The sequence below is a fragment of the Solanum verrucosum genome, unplaced genomic scaffold (genome assembly GCF_900185275.1).
Source record: "Solanum verrucosum unplaced genomic scaffold, falcon-dt-bn FXZP01000026.1, whole genome shotgun sequence".
NCBI lineage: Eukaryota > Viridiplantae > Streptophyta > Magnoliopsida > Solanales > Solanaceae > Solanum > Solanum verrucosum.
Window position 1 is genome coordinate 1,225,107 of NW_026020285.1, and position 15,365 is coordinate 1,240,471.

Here is a 15,365-nt window from a genome sequence, read left to right on the forward strand (position 1 = left end):
GGGATTTTACAAGAATGAACCCTCTCGAATTTTATGGCTCCAAAGTTTAGGAAGACCCTCAAGAGTTTATCGACAAAGTTTACAAGGTACTTTCCATTATGGGTGTGATTCCGGTAGAGAAGGCGGAACTAGACGCTTACCAACTCAAAAGGGTTGCTCAGATTTGGTTCAATCAGTGCAAAGATGCAAGGCAGGTGGAAGCAGGTCCCATAGAATGGGAAAGGTTCAAAAGTGCTTTTCTTGATAGATTCTTCTCTCTAGAGATGAGAGAGGCCAAGGTACTTGAGTTCATTAACCTTAGGCAAGGAAATATGAGTGCAAGGGAATACACTTTGAGGTTCACTCAACTATCCAAGTATTCTCCTTTCATTGTGGCGGATCGTAGGGCTAAGATTAGTATGTTTGTGTCGGGTGTGTCTGACATGGTAGTCAAAGAGTGCCTCACCGCTATGCTTGTCCATGACATAAACATTTCTATCCTTATGGTGGATGCCCAACAAATTGAGGAAGAAAAGCTCAAGGAAAGATCTATAGAGGCAAACAGAGCAAGAGTGGATGATGGTAACTATTCACATTCTAGGTCCGGTGGATGTGGTCGTTCAAGGTTTCGACAAAAATTCTCTGGGCAAGGTTCTTCTAGTTCTCCAACAAGGCCTAATAATGAAAGGGTGTCTAACCTAAAACCTCAAGGAGATGGTAATAGGTCTTCGATGCCTACTTGTGCTAAATGTGGGAGAAATCATGAAGAGAAGTGTCTAGCGGGTTCTAATGCTTGTTTTGGTTGTGGAAAGACGGATCACAAAATAAGGAATTGTCCTTCGGTTGCTAAGAATGATGGAGATGGTCGCCGTAGGGCTCAACCCTACCCTTCATCCGGTCCGAGTGGTTCGGGTGGGAATGCTTCTAAGCAAAACCATTTCTATGCTCTCCAAACTAGAGGTGATCAAGAGAGTTCCTCAGATGTGGTGACTGGTATGTTAAAAGTTTTCCATATAGATGTGTATGCCTTACTTGATCCAGGTGCTACTTTGTCCTTTGTGATCCCTTATGTAGCTATGAAATTTGATATGCTTCCCGATGTGTTGTTAGAACCTTTTTTTGTCTCTACCCCTATTGGTGATACTGTGGTGGCAAAAAGGGTCTATATGAGATGTCCCATTTCCTTATCTCATAGAGTTACTCTTGTTAATTTGATAGAGCTAGACATGATAGATTTCAATGTTATCTTGGGTATGCATTGGTTGCATTCTTGTTACACCTTTATTGATTGGCCAAATTTCAGTTTCCAAATGAGCCTATCCTTGAGTGGAAAGGGGGAAACTTTATGCCTAGAGGTCAATTGTTTATTACCTAAAATCTAGGAAAATGATTTCGAAGGGTTGTGTCTACCATATAGTGAGGGTGATGGATGTGGAGTTTGAAACTCCTATTCTTGAGTCGGTCCCAATTGTAAAAGAGTTTCTGGAAGTTTTCCCCGATGATTTACTCAGTATTCCTCCTGAAAGGAAAATAGACTTCGGGATTGACCTTCTCCCCGACATCCAACCTATCTCTATTCCTCCATATGGAATAGCTCCGGTGGAACTTAAGGAGTTGAATGATCAGTTAAAGGACTTATTGGATAAGAGTTTCATCTGACCGAGTATCTCTCCATGGGGTGCTCTGGTGTTGTTTGTTAGGAAGAAAGATTGTTCACTCCGTATATATATTGATTATCGGCAGTTGAACAAGGTAACCATCAAGAACAAATATCCTCTTCCAAGAATAGATGTATTTGATCAACTTCAAGGGGCAAGTTATTTCTCCAAAATTGATCTCCAGTCGGGTTATCACCAGTTGAGGGTGAAAGAGTAAGATATTCCGAAAAAAACTTTTAGAATCCGATATGGTCATTATGAGTTTTTGGTTATGTCCTTTGGTTTGACTAATGCCCCGACGTCATTTATGGATTTGATGAATAGGGTGTTTAGACAATACCTTGATATGCTCGTAATTATGTTCGTAGATGATATTTTGATCTATTCAAGAAGTGAGAATGAGCATATTGATCATTTGAGAATTGTATTGCAAATTCTGAAGGACCAACAACTCTATGCAAAGTTTGGCAAATATGAGTTTTGGTTAAGGTCCGAAAGCTTTTCTTGGCCATATAGTTTCAAGCAAGGGTATTGAGGTAGATCCATAGAAGATGGATGCGGTCAAGAGTTGTCCTAGACCTCTATCACCAACATATATTAGAAGTTTCTTGGGTTTGGCCGGTTATTATAGAAGATTTGTTGAGGGGTTTTCCTCCATTGATTCTCCATTGATGGCTTTGACTCAAAAAAAGGCCAAGTTTATATAGTCTGAAGCTTGTGAGAAAAGTTTCCAAGAGTTGAAGGATAGACTTACTTCTGCTCTGGTGTTGACCTTATCGGAAGAAACAGATGGCTTTGTAGTATATTGTGACGCCTCTAGAGTTGGATTGGGATGTGTGCTTATGCAAAATGGTAAGGCGATTGCCTATGCTTCAAGGCAACTAAAGGTTCATGAGAAGAACTATCCTACCCACGACCTTGAATTAGCGGCGATGGTATTTTCCCTAAAGATTTGGAGGCATTATTTGTATGGGGTCCATGTTGATGTTTTCATTGATCACAAAAGTTTGGAATATGTGTTTACCCAAAAAGATCTAAATCTTCGCCAAAGAAGGTGGCTTAAATTATTGAAGGATTATAATATGAGTGTTATTTATCACCCCAGAAAGGCGAATGTAGTAGCGGATCCCCTTGGTCGGTTATCCATAGGTAGTGTTGCATATGTTGATGATGAGAGAAAATAGTTGGTTTGAGATATTCATAGCTTGGCCCGATTGGGAGTTCAACTAGTGGATTCCACCAAGGTTGGTGTTATGGTCTATAATGGTTCCGAATTGTCTTTCGTGGCTAATGTTAAAGTAAAGCAATGTCTTGATCCGACCTTAGTTGAATTGAAAGAGACGGTTATAAAGAAGTCCGAAGAGGCTTTCTCCCAAGGGGGGATGATGTCCTAAGGTACCAAGGTCATTTGTATTATCCGAATGTTGATGACTTGAGGGAACATATCTTGTCAGAAGCCCATAGTTCTCAGTATTCTATTCACCCTGGAGCCACCAAGATGTCCGTGATTTGCGGGAGATCTATTGGTAGAATGGGATGAAGAAGGATATTGCGGGATTTGTGGCTAAGTGTCCTAATTGCCAACAAGTGAAGGTTGAGCATCAGAAACCGGGAGGTTTATCCTAAGATATTAGCATTCATACTTAGAAGTGGGAAGATTTGAACATGGACTTCAAAGTAGGGTTGCCACAAACTCGGCAACAATATGACTCAATTTGGGTTATAGTAGACCGAATGACGAAGTAGGTTCATTTCATTCCCATCAAGGTTTCTTATATGGCAGAAGATTATGCTAAGCTATATTTGAGAGAGATGGTAAGGTTGCATGAAGTTCCCTTGTCCATGATAGAGGTACTCAGTTTACTTCACAGTTTTGGAAGTCTTTCCAAAAGGGTCTTGGCAATAAAGTTAAGCTTAGCACAACTTTTCACCCCCAAAGCTATGGGCAAGCGGAAAGAACAATCCAAACGTTGGAAGACATGTAGAGGGCTTCCGTGATAGATTTCAAGGGAAATTGGGATGACCATTTGCCCTTGATAGAATTTGCCTATAATAATAGCTACCATTCGAGTATTGGTCTGGCCCCGTTTGACGCTCTTTATGGTAGGAGGTGTAGCTCTCCTATATGATGGTTTGAAGTGGGTGAGGTTTCTTTGATAGGACCCGAGTTAGTGCATGAGGCTATACAGAAGGTTCAACTCATTTGAGAGAGGTTGAGAACGACCTAAAGCCGACAAAAGTCTTATGCCGATGTTAGAAGAAGAGACCCTGAATTTGATATGCTTGATTGGGTTTACTTGAGAATCTCACCCATGAAAGGTGTAATGAGGTCTGGTAAGAAAGGGAAACTTAGTCCCCATTTTGTAAGCCCATATCAAATTTTGAGACGTGTTGGTAAGGTTGCATATGAGCTTGATTTGCCAATTGAGTTGGCATCGGTGCATCCGGTTTTCCATGTCTCAATGTTCAATAAGTGTGTTGGAGATCCGACATCCATAATTCCCCTAGAAGGGTTAGAAGTGAAAAAGAACCTTTCTTATGAAGAAGTTCTTATTGTGATCTTAGATCGGCAAGTTAAGAGATTGAGGAACAAAGAGGTTGCCTCCGTGAAAGTGTTATATAGAAACCATCAAGTTGAGGGTGCTACTTGGGAGGCCGAGGCCGATATGATGTCCGGTATCCTCATCTTTTTCCTACTATTCTAGCTTGAGGTAATGAGTTCCTCTTGGTTTGCTTATGTTTGAAGTCATGTGTGTTTTATGTGTTTCCATGATTTCCTTAAATTGCATGTTCATGAAAAGGTTCAAGTTTTGAAAAAAGTTGGCTTTTGTGATTTATTTTCTTCATGTTGTTGTGCATTGAGTATGAGTTCCCTATAGACTTCATGAGATGAATTGATAAACATATTTAGATATGCGTTTTGAGATAGAATTGCATATGAGCTCCATGAGATTGTGTAGAGCATTGCTTTTGAGTTGGAGATGATAATTCCCCCTTGAATATGAGAAATGTTAAAATTTCATGCATATTGGGTTGTCAGATGTAGTTCCTACTCCCTTTGGGTGCATTAAGTATGTTGAGCTACGATTTGAGGTTTCCTCCTCGTTTGTGTGTATTTAGAGGTGTTGCATGCATGATGGGCTGCTAGTCTTAAGTTTTTTCATTTAGAAATGTTCCTAAAATTTGATTTGAGGACGAATAATCCCAAGGGGAAACAAATTTAACACCCCGGATTTGAAAGAGGTAACGTAGCAACTTTTCAGGACTTATAGGTGCCATCCACGAAGGCCTAACCATGGGCCGTGGGTCAAGCCATGAGTCGTAGGTAAGGGTCATGGAGAGGGCTACCTACATTGGTCCAGGCATGGACCACGGTGGGACCTACGAATCGTAGGTGGGTCCACGCCCCATGGTCCACCAAACCATTGTTTTGCCAAAACTCTCTGACCATAGACCACGACTGACCAGGACGGACCGTAGGTCAGTCGATGGTCCATCGGTCGGGGTTCCGTGGATAGAGAGCTGGCAGTTATTTTAAGGACATATGGGCCTTTTCCGGTTTTAATTAAATCAATGTGGTGTCGTTTTGCCTAAGTCTAAACCACATATATAAGCATTTTAACCCCTAAAACCCCTCATTCAAGTCATTCTCTCAAATCTCAAAATTAAACCCAAAACTCTTCTAAAAAATTCTCTCACTAGAAGTTGGAAGAAGAAGGAAGAAATTGGAGCTAGGTCAAGATCAAGTCTCCCAATCTTCAAGCTTTGGAGGGCATTGTAATCAAGGTATGATGGCTTTTCATCCATGGGATCCTTTCTCCCATGGAGTCCCCTAGAACCACAATCTGAAGAAGAATTTCCCCAATTCTAGTTAGGGTTTCTTTCAATGTTGTGGACTATGATGAATGTTGATCCAATTGAGTGGATTGTGATTGTTTATGATTGAATTGATAGAATTGCATGTATTTAGGATTAAATTACATGTACCCATGCCTATTATATGAACCTAGGGTAGAATTGATATGATTTGGGTTGATGCCATGAAGGGAAACTTTTGGGTTAGATATATCCTTATTGGATTGATGAAGTATGGTTAGAATTGCTTAGGATTAAAACATATATGAGTAATATGATTTTAATTACTTGAGAGTAAAGCATAAATGATGGTCATGAGATGCAATTCTTTGAGAGTAAAGCCTAGACTATAAATTGTTGATTGTTAATGTTATGATGTGAAAGGGATACTTCCCGTAATGAATTTCTAAGCATGACTGTATGAATGTGAAAGGTTTGCTCACATGAATGATTCTAGGTTGAAAGGATTGCTTACCTAAAATGAATCTAGACTAAAAGCTTATGTAATTGATGAGGCTAGATGTGATTACCCTTGACCTCCATATGTAAGGATATTAGGTGATTCTCATACTCCTTAGAATTGAACAATAGGTGGGTTCCCACGTTCTTACCATGATGAATGGACATGAAGGCGAGTACCTGATGAGTCCACAATTTGGACTCATTTAGGGCTATATTTTAATAGAATTAGTGCCCTTAAATGCATATTTTGTCTCAATAGCTGATGTATACCTTTAAGTTTCAGGTATTTAGATTGATAGACAAAGCTTGGATGCTATCAAGCAAAAAGGAACAAAGCGGCTGAATGAACGGATAAAAGACTTCCTGAGGATCGCCTAAACTATTAGGCGAGTCGCCGAAAGGTCCAAAATCTCGCCGAATGTTGCAGTGTGCTGAGCCCTGAAGGAGAAGGTCAAGTCTGTGATGAAAATGAGCAATCGGCGCGTCGCCGAGAAGTTCTGTGGAGCAGCACTCTATCGTTCAATGCCTCAAAACGCGAGAATGCTGAAGGCAAAAGCAGAAAGGCGATGAACCAAACCAAATGGCAGATCGCTGAGTGTGTCGGCGATCCCGACTAACTGTGCCGAATGGTCCTTCGCATCACAAATTTTCGAACACTATGAATATTTGTTTAAATTGTTAGATTAGTATCAGACTTTAGAGAGATTTTATTTTGGAGAATATTTTCAGTTTTAGTTCTTAGAGTTTTTGGAGACATTGTGCTTGAACTTGAAGATTTTCAATTCCAAGAAATTGGAAGTGGGTCTCGAAGAATCTTCATCCTCGATGTGTTTAAAGACATTATTCATCGTACCCAATTGATGTAAACACTTTTTGGTATCGATTTCTATCTCTTTTTCATGTCTAGCTAAAACCCCAATTCTTGGGGTGTCAGTTTGTGAATATGGGTTAAATTTACTGTTGGGTGTTGCTTATTGTTGGTACATTTGCTATTTAAATGTGATTTCTTTTAGTAGTTGTGTTTGAACTTAATGAGATTGCAGTTGCAAATACGATTTCATCTTAGTGTTTTTGGCTTGCTCCTTAGAGGGGTTTTAAAACTAAGACTACTAAATCGATAGTCGGTGGTTATTGGGTTGTCGTGGGTTCAGCTCGAGAGAGTGAATCCTAGGCCTTCTCCCACACTTTCAACTCGAGAGAGTGAATGGGTTAAGGCGGAGGCTGTGCTTAAATGCGGCAACTCGGTGTTCGAGAGAAATCGAGTTGATTCCGGGTAAGTTGTTCGAGAGAGAATTTACCCCCACTAAAGTCTAGCCTAGTTACAAATATTCAGTGATGTACTATCAATAGCATCTACCCGATAGTGTCTTTTATCCCATATTCCTATCACATCCCAAGAATCCCGGTTCCCTATCTTATTTGCTTATATTTTTGTCGTTTTTGTTGATTAGCTAATACAAACCCCATTGATAATTGACACTTGCGTCACCCCTTATATTTATTATGTTTGTATTCGATAATGTTTATAGCTACGACTGATTAGAACTAAATTTTATTTTTCTATTAATTCTCGAAACAACTCCCTGTGGGAACGATCCCAACCCTTGGTTGGGTTATATCACTACACACGATTGTTGGCCCTTGGACCAAAGTAGTGTCCTGATACGTGAAGTCAGTACCCATTCTCCTTATGAAATGACGTAGATGCGAATACCCGTGTCATATGATGAGATTGTGGAGGCGAGTACCCGCGATCTAAAAGTAAGTAAGGCAAGAGGCGAATAGCCATTAGCATATTTAAGCTAGGCATTGAGGCGAATCCCCATGTCTTTAAAAGTAAGTATGAATAATGTAATTATGTTATGAAGATGATTTGATTGGAGTGTTGCTAGATATGCCTTCCATGATGCAAGCTTGACTAGAAACGGATGACCTATGTCTTGGCTAAGGATAAGTGAGGTTACTTAAGGAAGTATTCCTCTTTCATTATGATGCTTATTATGTATTGATTATGTTTATGCCCTATGTCTTATGTTGACTAACACTTATGATTATGTTGTTATGCTCACCATCATATTTAGTACTTGATTGTACTAACATATACTCTTGCCTACATTCTTATCAAATGTAGGGTCCAACGACATTGATTCTCACACTCGTGGCTAGCTTCGTTGTTGATCAAGAAAGTGAAGTTTTGGTGAGTCCTCATTGTGTTCGAGGATGTGGTCACCACTTTCTTTTATGCTTTTCTTTTATGTGTTGGACTATTGTATGGGCTGCGTCCCAAGATTTTATCTGTTGTGTTAGATGGTTTGAGACAATGATGTTAGACTTCCGCTCTTTTTATAAAAGAATTTGATTGTATTGAAAAGTTTTAAATTCCCTCTCATTTCTATTACTTTATGTTATGATATGCTAAGTGGCTTGTATGAGGCCTCTCGGTGTCTTATACGCCTTGTTACATCTAGGGGGTACCCCTGGGTCATGACATACATACATATATATATATATATATCAATCTTAATAAGGGAGGCATTCTTCGAACATTTAGAGGATAGTCCCGTCATTTTACCTTGTGGATATCCAAAAGGTTAAGCTATTAATATCCCTTTTCTCTTCTTTCTTTCGATGCCACCTGTTTCATGCCTCCATTTACAACGACCCACGTGTTTATCTTTGTTCTTTTACATTTATTGTTCTGGAAAGTTTCTCTTCATTTTCTTGGGAATGACAGATTCTTACTGGTCTATTAGGCCGTCAGTTTGACTTTCGGTCTCAAGCATTGATTGACCTGTGCTGGTACAATTGTGGTAGATTGAACAACAGAACGCTGTCCAAAAGACTAGATTATTAGGTGGAAGATGTCTATTCAACATAAAAAACCATTACTGTTTCTTACAACGCTATCCAAAAGACTAGATTATTAGGTGGAAGATGTCCATTCAACATAAAAAACCATTACTATTTCTCTTATAATATAGAGATGGTGATTGTCTTGGCGGGATAATCCCGCCATGGCGGCTTGGACGGAGACGAAACCTCAGAATTTGAGTTCCAAGCTCCCATTTGACAACACACCTTCAACCTGGGACGTTCTAAAGTAACCCTTTCACGCCAAGATCAGTTTTCAGAGTTCTACTCGCCTGAATTCAATTTCGTAAAGCCGTACAAGCTCCTTATCGTCTTGGATATTCACTCATGTGATCAAATTCATAATTACATCCCCCATTCATTACCAGATTTCTCTAGACCTCACCTGACTCAGATTTTGTCCAAGTCTGGACTAGGCTAGAAATTTTCAAGTTACTACTCAAAAGTTTTCTGGCCCAATTTTTTTCCTCATTGGCTTTTCCATAATGACGGGAACAAGTTGTTACAATATATATCAATTTATCCATCACTCGTCCCTAAGTGACAAACTCAGAGAAATGGGCTAAGGCAAGAGTAGATTAATACCTGAATTGTCGAATAACTGGGGATACTTTTCTCGCATGTCCTTCTCGATTTTCCATGTAGCTTCCTCAACTGGACGATGCTTCCATTGAACTTTCAAGGACTTTACCTCCTTGGTCCTCAGTTTCCGGACATCGCGATCAAGAATTGCAACCAGTTCCTCCTCATACTAATGGTCTTTGTCTAACAAAACTGAGTCCCATTTTATGATGGAGTATCTGTCTCCATGATAGTTCTTTAACATGGACACATGGAACACTGGATGGACTCCAGATAGGCTAGGCGGTAAAGCCAACATATAAGCCACTGACCCTACACAGACAATAATCTCAAATGGTCCAATGTATCGAGGACTAAGCTTTCCCTTCTTTCAAAATCGCATCACCCCCCATTATGGGTGATACTTTTAGAAGAACTTATTCACCAGCCTGAATTGTCATGTCCCTTACCTTGCAGTCTGCATACTTTTTCTGTCGACTCTGGGCTGCTAGAAGCTTAGCTTGGATACTTCTCACCTTATCCTGAGCCTTTTTCACCAAATCAACCCCCAAAGGTTTCACATCTCCAGCCTCAAACCACCCTATGGGTGATCTACATTTCCTCCCATAAAGTGCCTCGAACGGTGCCATGTCAATGCTGGAGTGGTAACTGTTATTATAGGAGAACTCACACAACGGTAGAAACTTATCCCAATGCCCTCCAAAGTCAATCACACATGCCCTCTATATGTCCTCTAATAGTTGAATAGTTCTATCTGACTGCCCGTCCGTCCGCGGATGGAAAGCTGTGCTAAAAGTGAGTTGAGTGCCCAACTTCTTATGCAATTTTCCCCAAAAATTGGATGTGAACCGCGTACCACGGTCTCAGGTGATAGAAAGAGGCACCACATGCAGTCTCATTGTCTCTTTCACATAAAACTTAGCCAGTTGCTGAGCGTTATAGTTTACTTTGATTGGAATGAAGTGGGCTGGCTTAGTCAGTTTGTCAACCACTACCCAAATGGAGTCAAACTTTCCCAAAGTCTTGGCAAAACCAACCACGAGATCCATAACTATCCTTTCCCATTTCCATTCTAGAATTGGCATTTGCTGAAGCAAACCTGCATGCCTTTGGTGCTCATACTTTACTTGTTGACAGTTTTGACACTTAGCCACAAACTCAGCTATAACTTTCATCATGCCAGGACACCAATAAAGTCATTTCAAATCTTAGTACATCTTGGTCACACCCAGATGAATGGAATACCACAAACCATGGGATTCTGTCAACATCTTCTGAATCAAGTCATCCACTCGGGGAACACAAAGTCTTCCCTTAAAATTGAGCACGCCTCCCGCATCCAGAACCACATCTTGTGCCTTAACAGACACTGTCCTTTTTCTGAGCTCATTCAAACTCTCATCCTCAAACTGCTTGGCCTTGATCTCGTCAATGAAAATAGGCCTAATCTCAATGCTAGCCACCTTTCTCTGAGATGCCCAACTGCATGAACTTACACTCAAAGGTATGAATCTCCTTGGCCAAATGTCGCTTGGACACACCTAAGCAAGTTAAACTACCCATACTTACAGTCTTCCGGCTTAGTGTGTCCACCACCACATTCGCCTTACTTGGATGATACTGGATGGTAACAGCATAATCCTTGAGTAACTCCATCCACCTTCTATGCCTCAAATTCAGGTCCTTTTGAGTGAATACATGTTGTAGACTACATTGATCAGTAAACACCTCACACTTGATATCATAAAGGTAATACCGTCAGACCTTGAGAGAAAACACTACCACTGCCAACTCCAAATCATGTGTCGGGTAATTACACTTATTTCCTGCATTAACACAGCACCCAAGCCCGAATGTGAAGCATCACAATCAAAAATGAAATATTTATTTTCCACCGGCAGTGTCAGAATTGGCATTGTGGTAAGAAAAGTCTTTAGTGTCTGAAAATTCTCTTCACATTTGTCAGTCCACTCGAAAGGCACTTCCTTTTTAGTCAGCCTTGTCAAATGCGTGGTGATAGAAGTAAAATTCTTCACAAACCGGTGATAGTAGTTGGCGATCCCTACAAAACTCCTAACTTCAGTCACAGAGCTAGGCCGGACCCAGTTCTTGTGTGCTTCGATCTTTTGGGATCTACCATTACCCCTTCATTTAAAACCACATCCCCTAAAAAGGCAACTCAAGTCAACCAGAACTCACACTTGGAAAATTTGGCATACATTCTCTATTTTCCAAGAACACCCAAAATAATACGGAGATGGTCGGCATACTCTTCCTTACTTTTCGAATAAACTAGAATGTCATCTATAAGGATGATAACAAAAGAATCTAGGAATGGTTTAAACACACAATTCATCAAACTCATGAAGGTTGCAGGTGCATTGGTCAACCCAAACGACATCACTAAGAACTCATAGTGCCCATAACGGGTTCTGAATTCCGTTTTGGGTACATCCTCATGCCTAATCTTTAATTGATGGTAACCAGACCTTAGATCAATCTTAGAGAAAACTGATGCACCCTGCAACTGGTCAAAAAGATAATCTATCCGAGGCAATGGATACTTATTTCGAATGGTGACCCTATTCAATTGCCGGTAGTCTATGCACATCCTCATACTACCATCATCTTCTTAACAAACAAGACAGGAGCACCCCACGAGGAAGCACTAGGACAGATGAAACCTTTATTAAGAAGCTCCTAGATTTGAGCTTTAAGCTCTCTTAATTCTGTCGGAGCCATGCGATAAGGAGGGATAGAGATTGAGCAAGTGCTTGGTTCCAAGTCAATGTAGAAATCTATATCCCTATCTGGAGGCATACCAGATAAATTGGTAGGAAACACTTCCTTAAATTCAGACACAACAGGAATAGACTCCATAGAGAGAGACTCAGCATCAACATCCCTAATATGAGCAAAATATGCCAAACACCTCTTCCCCACCAGTTTCCTAGCCCGAATGAAAGATATGACCTTAACTAGGTTAGGCTTGTACACCCCTTCCCACTCTAAATTTTCCCTACCCGGGATCTCTTGAGTCACAAACTCATCATTACAATTAAGCACAACATAATAGGGGGACAATCAAGTCATGCCTAACATTATATCAAAGTCACTCATATCCAGAATAACCAAATCAGCCCAAGTCTGAAAACCTATAAACAAGATAGGACAAATAGGATATACATGGGTGACTATGACTGACTCTCCAACTGGGGTAGAAACATGGATGAGGGCATCAAGTACATCACAAACCACATCAAATGACAAGGTAAACTGAATTGACACATATGGATAAGTAGAACCCTGATCGAACAAAACAGTAGCCATCCGTTCACAAACAAGAATAGTACCTGTGATCACTGCATCAGACACCTCAACCTCTGTCTTACCCGAAAAGGCATAACACTGAGCCCTGTCATCCGGACGGGCAACCTCTTTGCTTGGATGCACTGCTCTGCATTACCATTTCCCCCATCTCCATGGCCTTGTTGATCTCCTCCTCGCCTATCTTGTGGACGACCTCTACCATTAATACCGCTGCCAGCTGGTACCACTGCTCTAGTCTGCTATTGCACGGGGTTAGACATGCGCTGTCACACCCCGAGGTTACCCCTGGGATGCGGACATGGGACCTAGAATCATGAGTGACCCCAAGATAATCGTGCTGGCATAATCATAAGCATATTAAAGATAAACTGAATAATAAAACTGATGCAAAAACTTAAATATCATGAAAATGAAAGTGATGGGAAATACCCATTCTATATCTGAATATATGAAACCTGCGAGTTTGAGTACAAAAGAGAAATCAAACTCTCAGATTAAAGCTGAAACTAACTATGTCTGAAATAAACCTCTAGACTAACTAGAAATGTTGGGACATTCCCCCAACTAGATCTAGAAAAATTGAAACTAAGAACTAAAAGCGATAAAGATAAACATGTCACTAGTCTTCGAAGAATGAGGACTCACTACTGATGCTACTGAACTGAAGATCGGGAACTGATCTAAGCGTGATCTGGATGTTGAGGACTTGAACCTATATCACGAGAAGATGTAGCGCAACGTATGCGTCAGTACTTGAAAGGTACTGAGCATGCAGGATAGACTAAAACTGAAATAAACATATAACTGAACAAGTAATAAAGTAAGAGTGTAATCTGAACATGATATAGATACTGAATACTGATCTAACTGAATGCAATGACCATTTTATAACATGCTAAGATTGAATACTGATTGTACTAAAATGTGGTCAATGCATTGGAATCTAACTGAACTATGGGAACTACTAATAACTGATAATAAAACCACATGAGCTAAATGTGGAGTCCGATGTATACGCCCCATCGAGAGGACCCAATATACCCGACCAAAGGTATAAAGACATGTTGGCGTGATCACTAAAATGATGCCCACAGAGGGGACTTACAACCTACGTGGCTCGTAGTTCTGGGACTATTCAGGTACGTTGAAACCTAGTCCAACTTGGTATTATGCTACTCCCAATGGATTAAGTGATTAATATATTATGACTGAATTTCTGTGATTCGCTAGATAGCTCAAAGTGACATGCGAACTGAGAATGCATATTAATAAACCGATAATGACACATTCATATACTGAGGCATGTATATCTGAAATAGCTGAAATATCTAGCCTAGCATGTGTAATTCAAGAACTAAAGAACTACATAGCTAGGGTTCTGAAATTCATCCAATAAACTGGGTAATAAAATAATAATCTGATTTGGATCATTCTAACAGCTAAAACCCTACAACCCTAACATTCAAGAAACCCTAGATCTAGATGATATTGAGGGAATCAAGAATTTGACTAAAAACTAGGGACCTAATGGGCAAAAGGAACCAACTAGTGAAATCCCACATACCTGGTGACGAATTCCAAGGAGAAATCTTTCAATTTTGGGGCTGGAACTGATGGAACCTTGTTGCGTTATTGAACTAGGGTTCTTAACCTCTTTTCTCCTCTTACGCTCTAATTTTTCTAAGTTTTAATTAATAATTAGACTTGGGTAAGTTCTAGTTATGTTTCTAGGCTTAAACTGACTAAAACCTCATAATTTAGGGTCTAATCAACATAGTTTAGGGGCCAAACGAACAAGGAAAAGACCAAAAGACCCCTAACTTAAAAACTGTCGGAGTCACTGACGGACGAGACTGACGGACCACCGATTGACTGACGGTCCTTACTGGTCGACCGTCGTTCGTGACTGAAGGCTGAAATTTGGGGTGTGAAACTGAAAGTTTATTGGCCCATCGACGGAGATGACTAACGGGCCGTCAGTCAACTGACAGTCCGTAGGTGGCTTTCGTCGGTGGCACCTGTAACTGTTGAAACTATAATTTTTTTTCCTTTCTCGAATGTAATAATCACAAGTGGTCCTCTCATGGAACCCATGCCCAAACTGTTAGTGTGTCGAAACTTGACACCCGATCTACTATACATGTATCGAAATGTGACATCCGATCTACTATACATGTGTCGAAACGTGAAATCTGATCTACTATACATGTGTCGAAATTGTAACATGTCGCACCTAGAAATGACTAGAAAGAGTTTAATATCTAAAAATAATGATTTTTAGAAAGAATAAGGAAATCTGGAAAATTTTGTCTAAGTTAAGAAAGTGAGTTTTTGGTCAATTTCAAAAGACCATAACTCCTAGCTCAGGATTAGTTAGGTGTAATTCCAGATAGGTTTAGAAATCCCATGGAATGATCTTTTCAACGCCGCCAAGTTTACACGATTCCGAGTTTGTATGAGCAAGTGATGCCTTTGGAATTTAGGCTGTTGGATTAAGGAAATGTCCAAAACCGAGATTTTAAAGGGTATTTTAGTCTTTTCACTACCCTATTATTTTAATCTAATTTTAGGAGTTTAATATAGGTCAATTCAGAATTTAGTCAGTTTTAGAATTTGGGATTTCACGCT

General features: G+C 40.1%; 1 protein-coding gene across 1 annotated transcript; it reads left to right on the forward strand.

Annotated features, from left to right (window-relative positions):
* Window positions 1-311: 311 nt before the first annotated feature.
* LOC125834279 (uncharacterized) lies at window positions 312-1,638 on the forward strand. Its single transcript, XM_049513443.1, has 2 exons — window positions 312-1,139; window positions 1,378-1,638. Exons 1-2 carry the CDS (start codon window positions 312-314, stop codon window positions 1,636-1,638), a joined length of 1,089 nt encoding a protein of 362 aa, XP_049369400.1.
* The last annotated feature ends 13,727 nt before the right edge of the window (window positions 1,639-15,365 follow it).

Excerpts from the sequence above, each read along its gene's own strand:
- LOC125834279 (XM_049513443.1), top strand. The coding sequence starts at position 312 with ATGAGTGCAAGGGAATACACTTTGAGGTTCACTCAACTATCCAAGTAT. Across the intron at positions 1,140-1,377 it reads ATACTGTGGTGGCAAAAAGG|GGTTGTGTCTACCATATAGT; the intron begins GTCTATATGAGA and ends ATGATTTCGAAG.